The 16,322-nt window shown below is 39.0% G+C and overlaps 3 protein-coding genes across 3 annotated transcripts in view; 1 reads left to right on the forward strand and 2 right to left on the reverse strand.

Moving 5' to 3' along the window:
- Positions 1-16,322, forward strand: part of tmem178bb (transmembrane protein 178Bb) — a 485,881-nt gene that overhangs the window by 443,288 nt on the left and 26,271 nt on the right. The window lies entirely within an intron of this gene.
- hmga2 (high mobility group AT-hook 2) overlaps positions 1-16,322 on the reverse strand; it is a 164,265-nt gene that overhangs the window by 87,292 nt on the left and 60,651 nt on the right. The window lies entirely within an intron of this gene.
- helb (helicase (DNA) B) lies at positions 1,698-13,739 on the reverse strand. Its single transcript, XM_083528112.1, is given in 14 exon segments — positions 1,698-2,833; positions 6,204-6,680; positions 6,862-7,020; positions 7,199-7,376; positions 7,473-7,532; positions 8,012-8,099; positions 8,236-8,381; positions 8,495-8,507; positions 8,510-8,635; positions 9,023-9,200; positions 10,547-11,359; positions 11,518-11,768; positions 12,002-12,349; positions 13,370-13,739. Coding segments are annotated over 14 exon segments (3,012 nt in total). The 5' UTR covers positions 13,440-13,739; the 3' UTR covers positions 1,698-2,728.

Consider the following 16,322-nt stretch of genomic DNA (forward strand, 5'->3'; position numbering starts at 1 on the left):
CATACCCCCCTGTCCTCTACATCTGCTTCTTTCAAACCACCTACCTGCATGTCTTCCCTTACCACGTCCATAAACCTCCTCCTTGGTCCTCCTCTTCTCCTCCTTCCTGGCGGCACCATCCTCAGCAATCTCCTATCGATACACCCCATGTATTCTCCCTCAACCTTGTCTCCAAAACATGCAAGTTTCCTCTAATAAACTCGTTTCTATTCCTGTCCATCGTCGTTACTCCCAACAAAAACCTCAACATCTTCAGCTCTGCTACCTCCAGCTCCACCTCCTGTCTTTTACTCAATGCCACTGTCTCTAAACCATACAACATCGTGGGTCTCACCACAGTCCTATACCCGTCCCTTTCACGCTTGCAAATACCCTTCTATCACCAATCACTCCTGCTATCACTCTTCTTCACCCACTCCACCCTGCCTGCACTCTTTTCTTTACTTCTCTAACACACTCTTCATTACTTTGCACTGTTGACCCCAGGAACCTAAACTCCTCCACCTTCTCTCTGCAACCACACCACTCCACTGCCCTCCCTCTCATTTACACACATGTACTCTGCCTTACTCCTACTGAATTTCATTCCCCTTCTCTCCAGGACGTACCTCCAACTCTTCAGGCTTTTCTCCACCTGCTCCCTACTCTTAACACAAATCACAGTATCATCTGCAAACATCATAGTCTACGGAGACTCCTGTCTGACCTCGTCCATCAACCTGTCCATCTCCACTGCAAACAGAAAAGGGCTCAGAGCAGGTCCTTGATGCAGTCCAACCTCCACCTTAAACCAGTCTGTCATTCCTACTGCACAGTTCACTGCTGTCCTACTGTCCTTATACTTGTCCTGCACCACCCTCACATACTTCTCTGACACACCAGACTTCCTCATACAATACCAAAGCACAATTATTAAGTGAACAATAATATTTTGCCTATTTATTAAAACAAGTTATTTAGGTTCCCTGGTGGTCTAGTGGTTAGGATGCGGCGCTCTCACCGCTGCGGCCCGGATTCGATCCCCGGTCAGGGAACTAACCCCATCCACTCTTGGTGCCGGTCCCAAGCCCGGATAAATTGGGGAGGGTTGCATTAGGAAGGGCATCCAGTGTAAAAACATGTGCCAAATCAAACATGTGGAGGATCCGCTGTGGCGACTCCTAACGGGAGAAGCCGAAAGATTAAAACAAGTTATTTATTCTTTCTTAATTGGTTCAGTGGTTCCTGGAGCACACTTTGAGAATTGTGACCTTATAAAGTTTTCATCTGCCATGAATTCACAAGAATGTGCAGATAAATTCAAGATCCATCCTGATGTAATCTGTACAACTACACCTGAAAATTCTTCAATTTCTTAGTACTCAAATGTGCTACAAAGACACTAAGTCCACTCTTTTTGCTAATTCCAGCAATTATTTTATTATAATATAATTGAATACACTTTAGTCAACCTGAGTTATCACAGTGAAGTCATCTGAGATATTAAATTTGATTCCAGTTTATTTTCAGCACCATTAAAAAAAAAAAAAAAAAAAGAAAAAAAAAAAAAAAAAAAAAAAAAAGAGAGAAAGAGAGAGAAAAGAAATTAAAACATAGGCAAAAAAAAAAAATGGGCTGATAAATGACAACTTAGAAGGTATAAGTAGAACAATTATACAGTCCCATCTAAAAGGATTGGAAGCGCAATGTGATTAATATTTCTTTTTTGCTATACACTGACATTTAATGCTTTAAATCAGTGAATCAGAAACATGATTAACCCCAGTATGAAGGTGGAGCAGTATAAGGTAATATGCATAATTTACTATTGGTAATTGTATAATGTTTGGGTAGATTTGCCTTAAAGTGCCCTTTATAAAGTACTTAATGCATCCTTAATTAATAAATAGTTTTTCTATAAAAACAATTTTAATGCCAGTGGAATTTAAAGCAGGTGTGAGACCACTAGCAATTATTACAAAAAATCTTTTCTTATTAATAAGAGTTATCTTTTTTTAAACATTCATTACTAAGAAATCCTTAAAATGGCCAGGGTGAACCTTGTTAAAAAGAACAATGGACATTTCATTAATAAAAAGTTTGTGTTCCTTATTTCACACATTAAAATAATAATGTAAACCCTCATGTAAAATATATTATCAGCAAATTCAACAAACTTTTTGTGTGTATTACAGACATAATGACCTGATTTGTATTTTAATGTATATTAGCAATGCGGTACACATGCAAAGATTAGAAGCAATATAATGATCAAATGATTTAACCACATTCTGTTGAAACATTAGCTATGATAAAGTTTCATGATTATAAGTTGTGTTCATATACCATATATTCTTCCCTGATTTGTTCTCTTAATATAATGCTGAAGCAAGTATTTGTATCCAAACTCTAACAAAAAAATAAAAAACCATATGCTATAATTACTACATCATGCATAATGTGAAAACTGAATTAAAATACACACCACCTCAGAATTGCGATTGTGAAAAATGCATCGATCTGATGAAATCATCATGATTATGACTTTGACACTTCTATGGAACACACACTGAACACAAAAATACAGAGTGGTCTTCTGTACTTTGGTGGATCGATATGTAGTTAAAAGGTGAATCACCTTAAATTCTACAAATGTACACAAAGTCTCACTCTGACCTTTGTTATGTAAAAAAAATGATAATAATTAAGGTCTTTGGCAGACTCTTTCTGCTGTTCCCTGCTCTTGCAATTACTGGTCCTGGTGTGACTGAGGTGGTTTTGTGAAAAGCTTTCTGGGAGTGATGCTTTGAAGAGACAAGTTCTGTAGCTTGGAGCAGCTCACTGGTGTGTTCACCTGCAAAGATGACAAAAAGTTCTTAATACAGCTGTAGATCTGGGCATACAGAACTGGACCTACATAGTATTTTTTTTTTTTTTTTTTTTTACCATAAATGTAGATTAAAAAGCATAACCCAGCCATTAGGGGGGCACAAGCCAGTGTACTCTTAGTGCCGGTCCCAAGCCCGGGTAAATGGGGAGGGTTGCGTTAGGAAGGGCATCCAGCGTAAAACATGTGCCAAATCAAATATGCGGATCACAAATGAGAATTTCATACCGGATCGGTCGAGGCCCGGGTTAACAACGACCGCCACAGGTATCGTTAGCCGACAGGGTACCGGTGGAAATTGGGCTACTGTTGGCCGAAGGAGGAGAAGGAGGAGAAGGAGAGGAGGAAGGCGTCTACAGAGACGGCAGGAAAAGGAGCAGTGTAGGAGAGTAGAGGTTCGGGTTGGTACTTTAAATGTTGGTACTATGACGGGTAAAGGGAGAGAGATAGCTGATATGATGGAGAGGAGAAAGGTAGATGTGTTGTGTGTTCAGGAGACCAAGTGGAAAGGGAGTAAGGCCAGGAACATTGGAGGTGGGTTTAAACTGTTTTATCATGGTGTGGATGGAAAGAGAAATGGTGTAGGGGTGATTCTGAAGGAAGCGTACAGTAAGAGTGTAGTGGAGGTGAAGAGAGTTTCTGATAGGGTGATGATCGTGAAGGTGGAAGTTGAAGGGATGATGATAAATGTCATCAGTGCCTATGCTCCACAAGTTGGCTGTGAGATGGAGGAGAAAGAAAGATTCTGGAGTGAATTAGATGAAGTGGTATATGGTGTACCTAGGAAAGAACGATTGGTGATTGGGGCAGACTTTAATGGGCATGTAGGTGAAGGGAACAGAGGTGATGAGGAGGTGATGGGTAGGTATGGTTTTAAGGAGAGGAATGTGGAAGGGCAGATGGTGGTAGATTTTGCTAAAAGGATGGAAATGGCAGTGGTGAACACGTATTTTAAGAAGAAGGAGGATCATAGGGTGACGTATAAGAGTGGAGGAAGGTGCACACAGGTGGATTATCTTCTGTGTAGGAGATGCAGCCTGAAGGAGATTGGAGACTGTAAGGTGTTGGCGGGGGACAGTGTAGCTAGACAGCATCGGATGGTGGTCTGTAGGATGGTTTTGGAGGCGAAGAAGAAGAGGAGGAAAGTAAGGTTTGAAAGAAGAATAAGATGGTGGAAACTGAAGGAGGAAGAGTGTAGTGTGAGGTTCAGGGAAGAGGTCAGACAGGGGCTTGGTGGTGGTGAAGAGGTGCCGGATGATTGGGCAACTACTGCAGGAGTGATGAGGGAGGCAGCTAGAAAAGTACTTGGTGTGACATCTGGAAATAGAAAGCAAGACAAGGAGACGTGGTGGTGGAATGAGGAAGTGCAGGAGAGCATTAGGGGAAAGAGATTGGCAAAACAGAAGTGGGATCGACAGAGTGATGAGAAGAGTAGGCAGGAGTACAAGGAGATGCGGCAGCAGGTTAAAAGGGATGTGGCGAAAGCCAAGGAAAAGGCATATGAGGAACTGTATAAGAGGTTGGACACTAAGGAAGGAGAAAAGGATTTATACCGATTGGCCAAGCAGAGGGACCGAGCTGGGAAGGATGTACTGCAAGTTAGAGCAATAAAGGATGGAGAGGGAAATGTGTTGACTAGTGAGGAGAGTGTGTTGAGAAGATGGAGGGAGTATTTTGAGCAGCTGATGAATGAGGAAAATCTGAGAGAGAGAAGGTTGGAGGATGTGGAGTTGGTGAAGCAGGATGTAGATAGGATTAGTAAGGAGGAAGTGAGAGCAGCGATTAAGAGGATGAAGAATGGAAAGTCGGTTGGACCAGATGACATACCGGTAGAAGCGTGGAGATGTTTAGGTTGGACTGCATCAAGGATCGGCCCTGAGCCCTTTCCTGTTTGCAGTGGTGATGGACAGGTTGACGGACGGGGTCAGACAGGAGTCTCCCTGGACTATGATGTTTGCAGATGATATTGTGATTTGTGGTGAGAGTAGAGAGCAGGTTGAGAAGAGCCTGAAAAGGTGGAGATATGCGCTGGAGAGAAGGGGAATGAAAGTCAGTAGGAGTAAGACAGAGTACATGTGTGTGAATGAGAGGGAGGGCAGTGGAGTGATGCGGTTGCAGGGAGAAGAGGTGGAGAAGGTGGAGGAGTTCAGGTACCTGGGGTCAACAGTGCAAAGTAATGGAGAGTGTGTTAGGGAAGTAAAGAAAAGAGTGCAGGCAGGGTGGAGTGGGTGGAGAAGAGTGACAGGAGTGATTTGTGATAGAAGAGTATCTGCAAGAATGAAAGGGAAAGTTTATAGGACTGTGGTGAGACCTGCGATGTTGTATGGATTAGAGACAGTGGCATTGAGTAAAAAACAGGAGGTGGAGCTGGAGGTAGCGGAGCTGAAGATGTTGAGGTTTTCGTTGGGAGTGACGAGGATGGACAAGATTAGAAATGAGTTTATTAGAGGGACAGCACATGTAGGATGTTTTGGTGACAAGGTGAGGGAGGCGAGATTGAGATGGTTTGGACATGTGCAGAGAAGGGACATGAATTATATTGGTAGAAAAATGCTGAAGATGGAGCCACCAGGTAGGAGGAAAAGAGGAAGGCCAAGGAGGAGGTTCATGGATGTGGTGAGGGAAGACATGCAGGTAGTTGGTGTAAAAGAGGCAGATATAGAGGACAGGGTGGTATGGAGACGGATGATCCGCTGTGGCGACCCCTAATGGGAGCAGCCGAAAGAAGAAGAAGAAGAAGTAGATTAAAAAGCATGCAATCATTTTATAGGGTGGGTCATGTGACAGCGAGATGTAAATACAATGCAGTTTTTTCAACCATACACTTTATGGATATTTGACTATCATAACTGTATGTAGGACTTCTCCAAACTGCTGCTACAATTTTTTAAGTACACAGATTTCTTTATTATTGTATGCTGTAACATTAAACAGTGTATATGTTCCTTTGCTAAAAACTAAGAAACTCAAACCTGTTCCAGCATTACAATGCCTCTATGTACGAAGAGAGGTCTGTTTGTAAAAGGCTGGAGAGGAAGAACTCAAGTGCCCTCACCCCAACCCCACTGAACACTTTGACCTTCCCATAAGAGTGAAGGACATGCAAATTATTCTTTAAACAAATTCTGCTGCCATCTGTTCTGAACGGCTCTTCATGCACAGTCACATCGCAGTCAAACACGCTGGGAGGAAACTACTAACTGCCTTCTGTATGCATGAGTATGACAGAGAGCTATAATTCTACTGTAACTATTATGGCAAAGTTTCTTTTATTGCACCACTCAGAACACTATCCCTAATGAGAGATGTATGTGTATAATGCATAGGGTTTTCTTACCTTCATTTGTTTGGATGGTGTGGTGCAGTTGTCTGCGATTCTCTCTCTTTTACCGGGACTTGAACTCGCTGAACTGAGGTCACCAAACCCTCTAGAAGGGTTATTCAGGTTTTGCAAGGTCAAATTCTCACAATTATTCACTCTTTTGAAAGCTTGGGATGGACCAGGGCTAGAAAATGGTGTTGATGGAAAATTCTGCATTTCAGAACCTAGCTTTGGCGTGTTGAATTCAGACTGACTTAGCTGACTGAGAAAATCTTTCTTTGCGATACCTAAATCATGGAGCAAGTCCACAACAAGAGCTTCTAGTCGTGTGTTGCGTTTGATGACGCGTCCTCGGATAGCGTTCTCGAGCCCATTCATTTTTGTTATGACATACACACGACTCTGACCCCTCGTGACTGCAGTATAAACGTGTTTCCAAGTTTGAGAGATGCCATTGTCAAGAACAAAGACGATAGTCTTTACCTCTGAGCCCTGACAAGAGAAAGGCACAGCAGTTTTAGCCTTTATACCTCAAAAGCAACATTTTGTGCATCTAGAGAAATATTCACAAATGTAAAGCTTGACTGCATCAAATTAACAAGAAAAATATGGTGTAGAAAGGAAAGTTACAAGTAAATATTAAGTGTAAAGGTGTATGTAAGTGATGTGTAGCCTGAAAGGTGTGAATAGTTCGTGCCCAAGCATGCCGCAGTTTACACTCTTTCATTAACTCGCTGTAGTCAACGGTCAGCCTTTTGCCTTGCTTGTTATCAAGAGTCAGGTACCTTGATTTAATGGACTTCTTTGAAGTGTCTTCCTTTATGGTCAGATCCTGAAATGTGTCACATACACAAATCCTAGCTCAATTACCAACCTTCCAAAAAGACTAAGATTAAATTTTCACAAGTCAATGATTTGGGTTTAGGGCAATTCTCCTGCATCTGTACATCATTCTATTTAAAGATTGTAACATTTAAATGATCTTGCTGTGGATCTTTTCTCTACAATACCTGTGTAATAAAAAAAATCTCCCCATTGCACAATCGCTCTTTTGGAATTTTACTTCCATCCACATCATCCTTTTTGTCTTTGGCTGCTTCTTCTTTTTTGTCTTTATCGGTCACATAGCCGTTCCTTGTGCAACACACTTTATCGTTAATCTGAAAATCGATTTTGTTTTTACAATTCCTGAAAAGAGAGGGGGGTAAAATGTTAAACCGTTACTGTTGCGATATGCAACAATACTCAACAACAATAACAGTGACTAAATGTATATGAACTTACTTGGTGGTATGACCAGAATAATGCTTGCAGCAAAGCTCATTAATCAGAGCACATTCTGTCCTGTTAATAAGAAAACAGGAACAGACTGATCACAAGAATACACAATCTCAGAATATTAACTGATTCATATTCATCCGTATATGTTACACAAACTATTGCTGCTGCATATTATACAAAAGTTCTAAAGTAACTCTTTATCGTACCTAATGCACAATACTGTTATTTGCACTACCATGCACTCTCACACTTTATGTACATTACTGATCTGTCATATACTCTGTATCCCTATTCAGTACTCATACTGTCTATATTGTATCGCATTGTCTGTATTGTCTCGTATAGTCTTGTATAGTCCAAGCTAAATGTATAGTGTCCTTTATGTCTGGCACTAACAGCTCGACTGATTTTCTATACATTCTGTCAAACATCCAGTCCACACACATGCTCAAAATATACCTAGTGGTATTCTCAAAGGTTTCCTGTTAAACATTTCCATTGGTCATACTTGATTTCATTGAAATTTTGTTAAATATTTTTACCTTTTGTACGCAATAAATTGTGAAGACACATCATCCATCAGCCCTGGTGCTCTGCCATTCAGCAAGGATTTTATAGAATTCTGGAGATCTAAGATTTAAATTTTTTTTCGTATTATTCACTTATACTTAATTTTATATTATCCACCTATATAATGTTCAAATAGAACACAAGCCGTATATATTATATTAAAAAGTTTAAAACTTTAGATTTTCACTGTACATACCATCATCCTTTTCATTTTTTGGAAGAAGAATCTCAATAAAACTCTTGTCATTTGATGGCAGGTTTGATGTGAATTTTTCGCCCAGATCCACAGTGGCATCATAGTTTATAGGATAAAACTTTTTTTTAACACCCATATCTGCAATCCTAAGAGCGCAAAATACCTGAATTTTCAATGATCTAATAAAGATTACACTGGGTAAATTCAAACAAAATGCAAATAATTATTATTAGATTTTAGATACTACAAAACAACTTACAATCCAGCGTTTTGACAATGAGCTCTGATTCAGCACGGTGATTGGTGCGCATTTCAATGGCCCAGTTTACTTTCTTTAGACTGTTAAAAAGGTCATTGAGGACATTTCCTGGTTCAATGCTGGGCAGTTGCCTTATATCCCCTACATGCAGAATAAAGAACCACCATAATATTAAAGTGCAGGCCTCCATCATTAAATGGAACTAAGGACTAAGGCACTATTGATTGCTTCTTTTACAGGTTGATAGCATACACTATCAAAATGTTTCAATCACAGTTCAATTAAGATCAGTTAATATACAATCACACAAAAAAAACCATTCATCTAAAAATGTAGCCACTGCAATTTTTCTTCGCTTTTTGTTTTTACACTATTCTTTTAAGTGTTGAAAGTTTTGGTCACCTATTTAAAACTTTTCATGCTTGACTTAAACCACAAAAGCAAATGGAACAATTTTGCCATTAATTATACCTAGGTCATTCAAAATATTCTACATTATTTTGGCTCATATAATTATTTTGATCTCACCCAGAATGATGAACTTTTGTAGCTGTGCATGGTTGATGAGTATTGACAGGATGGAAGAAAGGGTCTGCACACACACAAGACTTCCCTCATCTACCACCAGCACTCGAACTTTGGCAAACTTCCAGTTCATTGGATTCCCACTTGGAGATTTTTTTGCAAGCATGTAACTCCACAAGACCTAAAATCATGCAAAGAAAAAGACAGTCCAAGTAGGAGCTGGATTGACAATTAATACCCAAAACCATTGTTTGTTTAGAAGATTATGGTTAGACCCCTTTAGATTTTGCAAATGTTAGTACCACACATTTTAAAATGTATTATATGAATATTTTTCTACCCAATCTACAGAGCATAACATATAGTGACAATGGAAAAACAAGATTTTAGGACTTCTTGTAAAGGTATTTAAAACTTAAATATCTCATTTCTATAAGTATTCAGATCTATTATCCAGGACACATAGGTATTGGATTTAGATTTTGGATTTAGACCTTTTTGACAAAAGGTCTGGACACCAGGACATTCAGAGAGACCGTTACCCAAGCCTGTACCCAACATTGTCTTGGCTGAATGCTTTGTTTTAGCTTAGGGTCACTGCTGTGCTGAAAAGTGGTGAGGTCACCAGAACTTGTGTGCAGGTTTTCATAAACAGCCATTCTGTACCTGGCTGCATTCACATTCACGAGAGTGTGTTTCTGTAATGGTTTTTCATTAGTCTCTGCATTTGACTTTTGACGCCCTGTTTGACCAGGTTGCTCAGATACTCAGTTTGATCATACAGATGGTAATATTATTCTTCCACTTCACACTGATGGAGCTAACTGTAATCCTGGGACTTTTATGACACAAAATCTTTAAACCGTTGTCTCAACACAATACTGCAAAACTGCAGAGGCCTACAAAGCATTCTTTGGACTTAATGGCTTAGGTTTTGGTCTGGACTACACCTGAATTATGCGATATTATGTATTTCAAGTTCAATCAATTAATTTTGTTGTCAACTACTAAAACATCTCAAAAGAAACAAGATGTACCTGAGCTCAATTTGAATGCCTCAGCCAAATGATCTAAATGAGATATTTTAATTTTTTATTTGTTTTAAAAAAAAAACTATTTTTACTTATTAGTTTGTTGTGTGTAGAATAATGCAAAATACCCAACCCCCCTGCTAGTAGTCTACACATTGTGTACGTCAATGATTGAGATTGATGAAATAAAAGAAATACTATAAATTGTTTTTTTACATTACAAATCAGCACCCGAAAAGACCTAAATCCTTACACTGCTTGTTATACAACTGTTGCATGAGTGGACGGAGAGGATAAGGAAGAATATCCATTTGTTTTTCAAACACAGTACCAAGTAAGGTTTTCTAGCTAACACAAAATCTGATACAATACTTTTTTGAAAACTTATAACAAAAGAATTGATGAACAGGTTGTAAGAATAAGGTAAAATTTATATAATAATATTAATAATAATAATAATAATAAACTTTTATTATTAAACAAAAACACAACAAACCTGATGCATGGTATAAGCTGTGAAGCAGGTTTTCTTGGTGAGAAGCGATGCAGCCCTGCCTGTAGGAGCAGTAAGTAGAACCTTTATTGGCATTTTTTCATCTTCTTTCTGCTCACCCTCCTCTTTATTGCTTTTATTAACCTCTCTGTTCTTTTCCTGCTGCTCCATGGCAGCTTTAAAAATCACACTGACCACGGTGGTCTTACCACATCCCCCTTTTCCACTGATCACCGTCACTGCATTGGCACACATCATCTCTGCTGCTTGCACCTGGTCTGGGTCTAGGGTTATTGCAGTGGCTTCAGGTTCTTTATCTACATTCAAGTCTGAAGCAAACTCTCTCTCAGACTTATTATCTTCCCCATTTGTTCCTGAAGCAGAAGACCCTGTATTGGTGGAAAGAGGGACTCTTATTCTTTTACGCTGTTCGGCACGGAGAACCTCCCTAACGTCTAAGTCAATCTTCCAGGGTTCCCCCTCTATAAGCTGTTGAAGACATTCAGCAATATCTTTCTCATAGTTGTAGAAGTTCTTCAGGGCATTCTTTTCCTTTTCTACCATCAGCACTCCATGAGTGTGGAGGAAGAGCAAGGCATCCCAAATTTTGTATTCTGGCATCTGCATCTCCATCCTCTGTTCCAGAACCTTCCGATCGATGTAGGTGTGGCCAGAACGACCACAGTAGGATTTAATTTCGTCATACACATTCAGAGCATTCTGATACTCTGGGGACATTTTGCTAAATAGCACACAGGACTTAAAATCCTGCAGTTTAGTCTCACATCTGACTAACCGAAACTCTTTGTACATGATCTGTTAATGAAAAAAAAAATATATATATATTAAATACATCAGATGTTTCATTTAGATCTACAGTATTATTTACTAAGATCATACTAAGAGTACTGTCTAAACATCATTTAGTTTTTCCATATATCCTTTTAGTTTTCCCAATGTCCCGTGTTACTCACATAGCCAAAGCCAAACTTCCACATGTTATCACTCTTAATGAGGTCTTCCAGTCTGGCTAATAAAGGAACCTTAAAATGATTCTGTGGTAAACCCTCCAAGTTATCCTCATTTTCTTTTGTGTGGTGTTTCTTCTCCTTCTCTTCCTCTTTTCCTTTTTTCAGCAGATTTAAAAACTGCCCTGGCAGCAACTGTGGCAGATATTTCATGATTGAAGGATAGACGGTGGCAGCTCTTACATAAAAACCTGCATCTATTTGATGACACAACAAAAGTAACAAGATTATGACTTTGCTATGTATCTATTAGAAACTATAGGAATGTTTTTTAGCTGCTATAACAAAAGTGATAACAGGAAGTACAGGCATGCAATTTAAATAAGCATAGCAAACTGTTATGGCTGAAAATTAGAAAAATATTGAAAAGTAAACAGAAAATACTATGCTGTGCTAGAAAACAGGCATTTCAACAACATTCTACTAATACCTGATGCAGACAACAAAGACTTGGCATAATTAGCATCTTGCCCATCTTCTCTCTCCCCAAATTCGCATAGAACTTCCTCTATGTTAATGAGGTCCACATATCTGTCTTCTGGCAACCATTCCATCAACCGGGTAACAAAAAAAGGATCCACATCACACTCCTTTAGGAAGAGTGACACCATACTGCGGTAATCATGTTTCAGGTCTGTCCGGAGTTTGTAGGACGGGTAACCATGGACCACCAGTTTATGTTTGTACTTCTGGGCACTACAGGAGATCTCCCACCATGGGTTCATGAGAGGAAATCGGCCCTTAACACGTTCTTTCTTCCCATTACACATGAAATCAACTGTACGTGGAGCAAAGCAGAAAGAATTTAAATTGCAGAACATTTAGGAAAAAAGTTGTAAAAAAATATTGAATTAAAGTAACAACAAAGTAGGTGGTAAAAAGTTGTTTCAATAAATTTACATTTGCTACACGGGTTGCTTGCTGTTTTGTGTTGAAAATCTTCCCACTGGGTTTTAGACTCAATTCAAGTTTATTTCTAATACCACTTTTCGAAGCAGTTTTACAGAATGTGAGAATTACAAAACAAACATTTAAATAAGTGAACTACAGAAATATCGTGCCCCCGGTTTATTGCGGCATTGCATTTGCCACATTACTAATTTGTCTCAGCTACTTTTTTGACGTCATAGGACACTTCAACCAATAAACAAGCAGAGAAACTGTGCATAGGCTACGCTACTAAAGAACTGTATACTGTACAGTACATGTACTCACTATAAATGTGATAGTGTACTGTATTTATAATAAGCCCAGGTCACATTCATGTCACTTGTTCAACACTGGATGTACTAGATTAAAATAGGTATATGTGATATATATATTTTTTTTATTTTAAATGATTACAGAACCAGTATCAATGCAACTTCCAGTACTGAGTATCAGACTGTGTATGGTCATGTATGATGTTACAATTCAATTTTAACAGATTTTTTTTTCGTGTGAAAATGATTTGGCATGCATTTTTTAATATCTATGTATTAGAAATGTATATACATTGTAATTGGAATGTGAAACCGATTCTGTTCGATTTATATACATGTATTTTGCTCAAAATGTGACTCATACTGCATGTACTGTCCTACAGCTCAAATTGCCAGTTCGTGCGCATGCGCAGTATCACAGTATAAAAAATTATAATAAAATACAAAACAAAAAAAACCTTCCTCTTATGCCACAGTCGTTACATAAACATGACAATAAATGAAATTGATGACAATAAATAATTGTAACAATAATAAGCAATCATTCACACGTTATTTTTTTTCATGAAGATTATAAAGGCGGTTGGATTTCAAACCTTCACCCGCCGCAAGTGCACACTGCTGAGAGCTGAATCCCCCAGAAGACACAGTATCCATCTCGTTCATATCAGGAACTCGGGCACTGTCTCTTTTTCTTCGTCGTCGTTTTCGGACTCTTCTTCCATGTTGTTTGTCTTTGGTGGTAAAATGTAACCCACCAATTTGACGTATTTTCTGGACGCCATATTTTTTATGAGCTCAGCTTTTCCCTATTAAAAGCAAAACCAACAACTTCTTCCTGGTTCGTATTTACCGCGATACAGGTCACGTGACCCAGTCCGCCTCCTTCTCTTTCTCTTTCTCCTCCTCTTATTCTTATCCTTTTTCTTATCACGCAACCTGAAGGAGATTGGAGACTGTAAGGTGTTGGCAGGGGACAGTTTATCTAGACAGCATCTGATGGTGGTCTTTAGGATGGTTTTGGAGGTGAAGAAGAGGAGGAGAGTGAGGACTGAAGATATAAGATGGTGGAAACTGTAGGAGGAAGACTGTAGTGTAAGATTCAGGGAAGAGGTCAGACAGGGGCTCAGTGGTGGTGAAGAGGTGCTGGATGATTGGGCAACTACTTCAGAAGTGATGAGAGACAGCTAGAAAGGTACTTGGTGTGACATCTGGAAAGAGAAAGGAAGACACAGAGACGTGGTGGTGGAATGAGGAAGTGCAGGAGAGCATATGAGAAAGAGGTTGGCAAAATAGAATTGGGACCGACAGAATGATGAGAAAAGTAGGCAGGAGTACAAGGAGATGCGGCAGAAGGTAAAGAGGGATGTGGCGAAAGCCAAGGATAAGGCATATGAGGAGCTGTAGGAGAAGTTGGACACTAAGAAAGGAAAAAAGGATTTGTAAACGATTGGCCAGGCAGATGGATCGAGCTGGGAAGGATGTGCTGCAAGTAAGAGCAGTAAAGGATGGAGATAGAAATGTGTTGACTATTGAGGAGAGGGTGTTGAGAAGATTTTTGCTTATGGATGTGGTGAAGGAAGACATGCAGGTAGTTGGTTTAAAAGAGGCAGATGTAAAGGACAGGGGGGGAGGCAGAGGACAGAGGATCCGCTGTGGCAACCCTTAATGGGAGAAGCCGAAAGAAGAAGAAGACACAAGTAGCTTTTTTAAGTATCCATACTTCACTGACATACAGTTCAGCATTAGTTCAACAGCAAGCAGAACATTTAGAGAGGGATAAATGATGAAAGAAACTCCTGACACTAACCTACAATTCTACAAACAAGTTTAAATCATTGCTTAAATCTGCACTGTTTGGATTTGAGTATGTGTTTATCTTGTATGAGGTTTGAGAAACCCATACTGTAGAGTACAGTACTGTAAGGCATTTTATTATGTATTAGTATTTTAGATAAAGTCCATCTCTACCGCTGGCAGTTATTATATTTATAATGGGGAAAACACCAATGTGCATGAAACACCAGTCCCATTCATTAAATAAAAGATCACGAGAAAATCCTTTTTTGAGTTCACAAGAAATGGTCTGGTTGTGTGGTCTAAAGTCGTGATCGAGAGAAAAAAGGAAAAATAATAAAGAATGAACTCTTTCATTGTTTACAGTCTAACACAAAAGGGAAGGATAATAGGATAGATGGTACAAGGTACACCCATGAACACTTCCTTAGAACTGCAAATCTTCAGTTCCTTTTTCTCAACTTTGCCTGTGTATTTTCCTTTTCTTACCTATCGTCTTCTTCTTCTTCTTCTTCTTTCAGCTGCTTTCATTACGGGTCACCACAGCGGATCGTCCGTCTCCATACCACCCTGTCCTCTACATCTGCCTCTTTCAAATTAACTACCTGCATGTCTAAGAGTGCACTGGCTTGTGCAAACCAAATGGCTGGGCTTTTCCTTTTCATATCTATACTTTATACACTGATTACATTATCCATCATACCAAAGAGTCAACGCTGGAAAATACTTTACTGTGTCATTGTACTTCATTAATATACTCAAGTATTACTTCTAGTATAATTTTACTTTACTTGTGTCATGTTAAAATTGTATAATTGATTTAATCAAAATTCTAAGAAGAAAATTATACATTTTTAGACCTCCAAAGAACTTACATCTCAAAGGTCTCTCCTTCTTTAATCTTGCCAATCAGTCTGTTTATTGAATTAAATAGGCTCCTGTACATCGTATGTACATTTAAGTTTAGTGAAACTGAGGTTATTATACCAGAATATGATTTGACCTTGGAATATGATTCTAAATTAAATCAACAGAATGTTACTTGTGCTTTCACTAGATATAAAATGTTATCTGAGTGTAAAATACTTATTTTGGTCACATTATTTGTATGATACACCAATCAGCATAACTTTATGACCACCTGCCTAGTATTGTGTTAGTTCAGCTTTTGCTGCCAAAACAATTCAGACCCATAGACCATTAACAACATTAACTTCTTTAGCAATTTGAGCTACAGGAGCTCATATTTTGAATTGGATCACACGGGCCAGCCTTCGCTCCCCTCGTGAATCAATGTGCCTTGACTTGGTGCCATAACCCTTTCGCCGGTTCACCACTGTTCCTTCCTTAGACCACTTTTGATAGATACTGACCACCGCAGATCCAGAACACCTCACAAGAGCTGCAGTTTTGGAGATGCTCTGACCCAGTCATCTAGCCATCACAATTTGACCCTTGTCAAACTCACTCAAATCCATATGCATACCCATTTTTCCTGCTTCTAACACATCAACTTTGATGACAAATTGTTCAATTGCTGCTTCTTATATCCCACCCACTAACAGGTGCCAGGATAAAGAGATAATTAGTGTTATTCAATTACTGGTCATAATGTTCTAAAGTCATAATGTTTGGTTGGTCGGTATATGTTAACATACATTTAAAAAAGTGTCAAATCTTTAATAATATTGAATTATTTTTAAGTGTAATTCAATTCAGTGGTGACCAAAATTCTATTTTACTAGCTTTTAA

The sequence above is a fragment of the Silurus aristotelis genome (genome assembly GCF_946808225.1).
Source record: "Silurus aristotelis genome assembly, chromosome: 24".
Taxonomy (NCBI): domain Eukaryota; kingdom Metazoa; phylum Chordata; class Actinopteri; order Siluriformes; family Siluridae; genus Silurus; species Silurus aristotelis.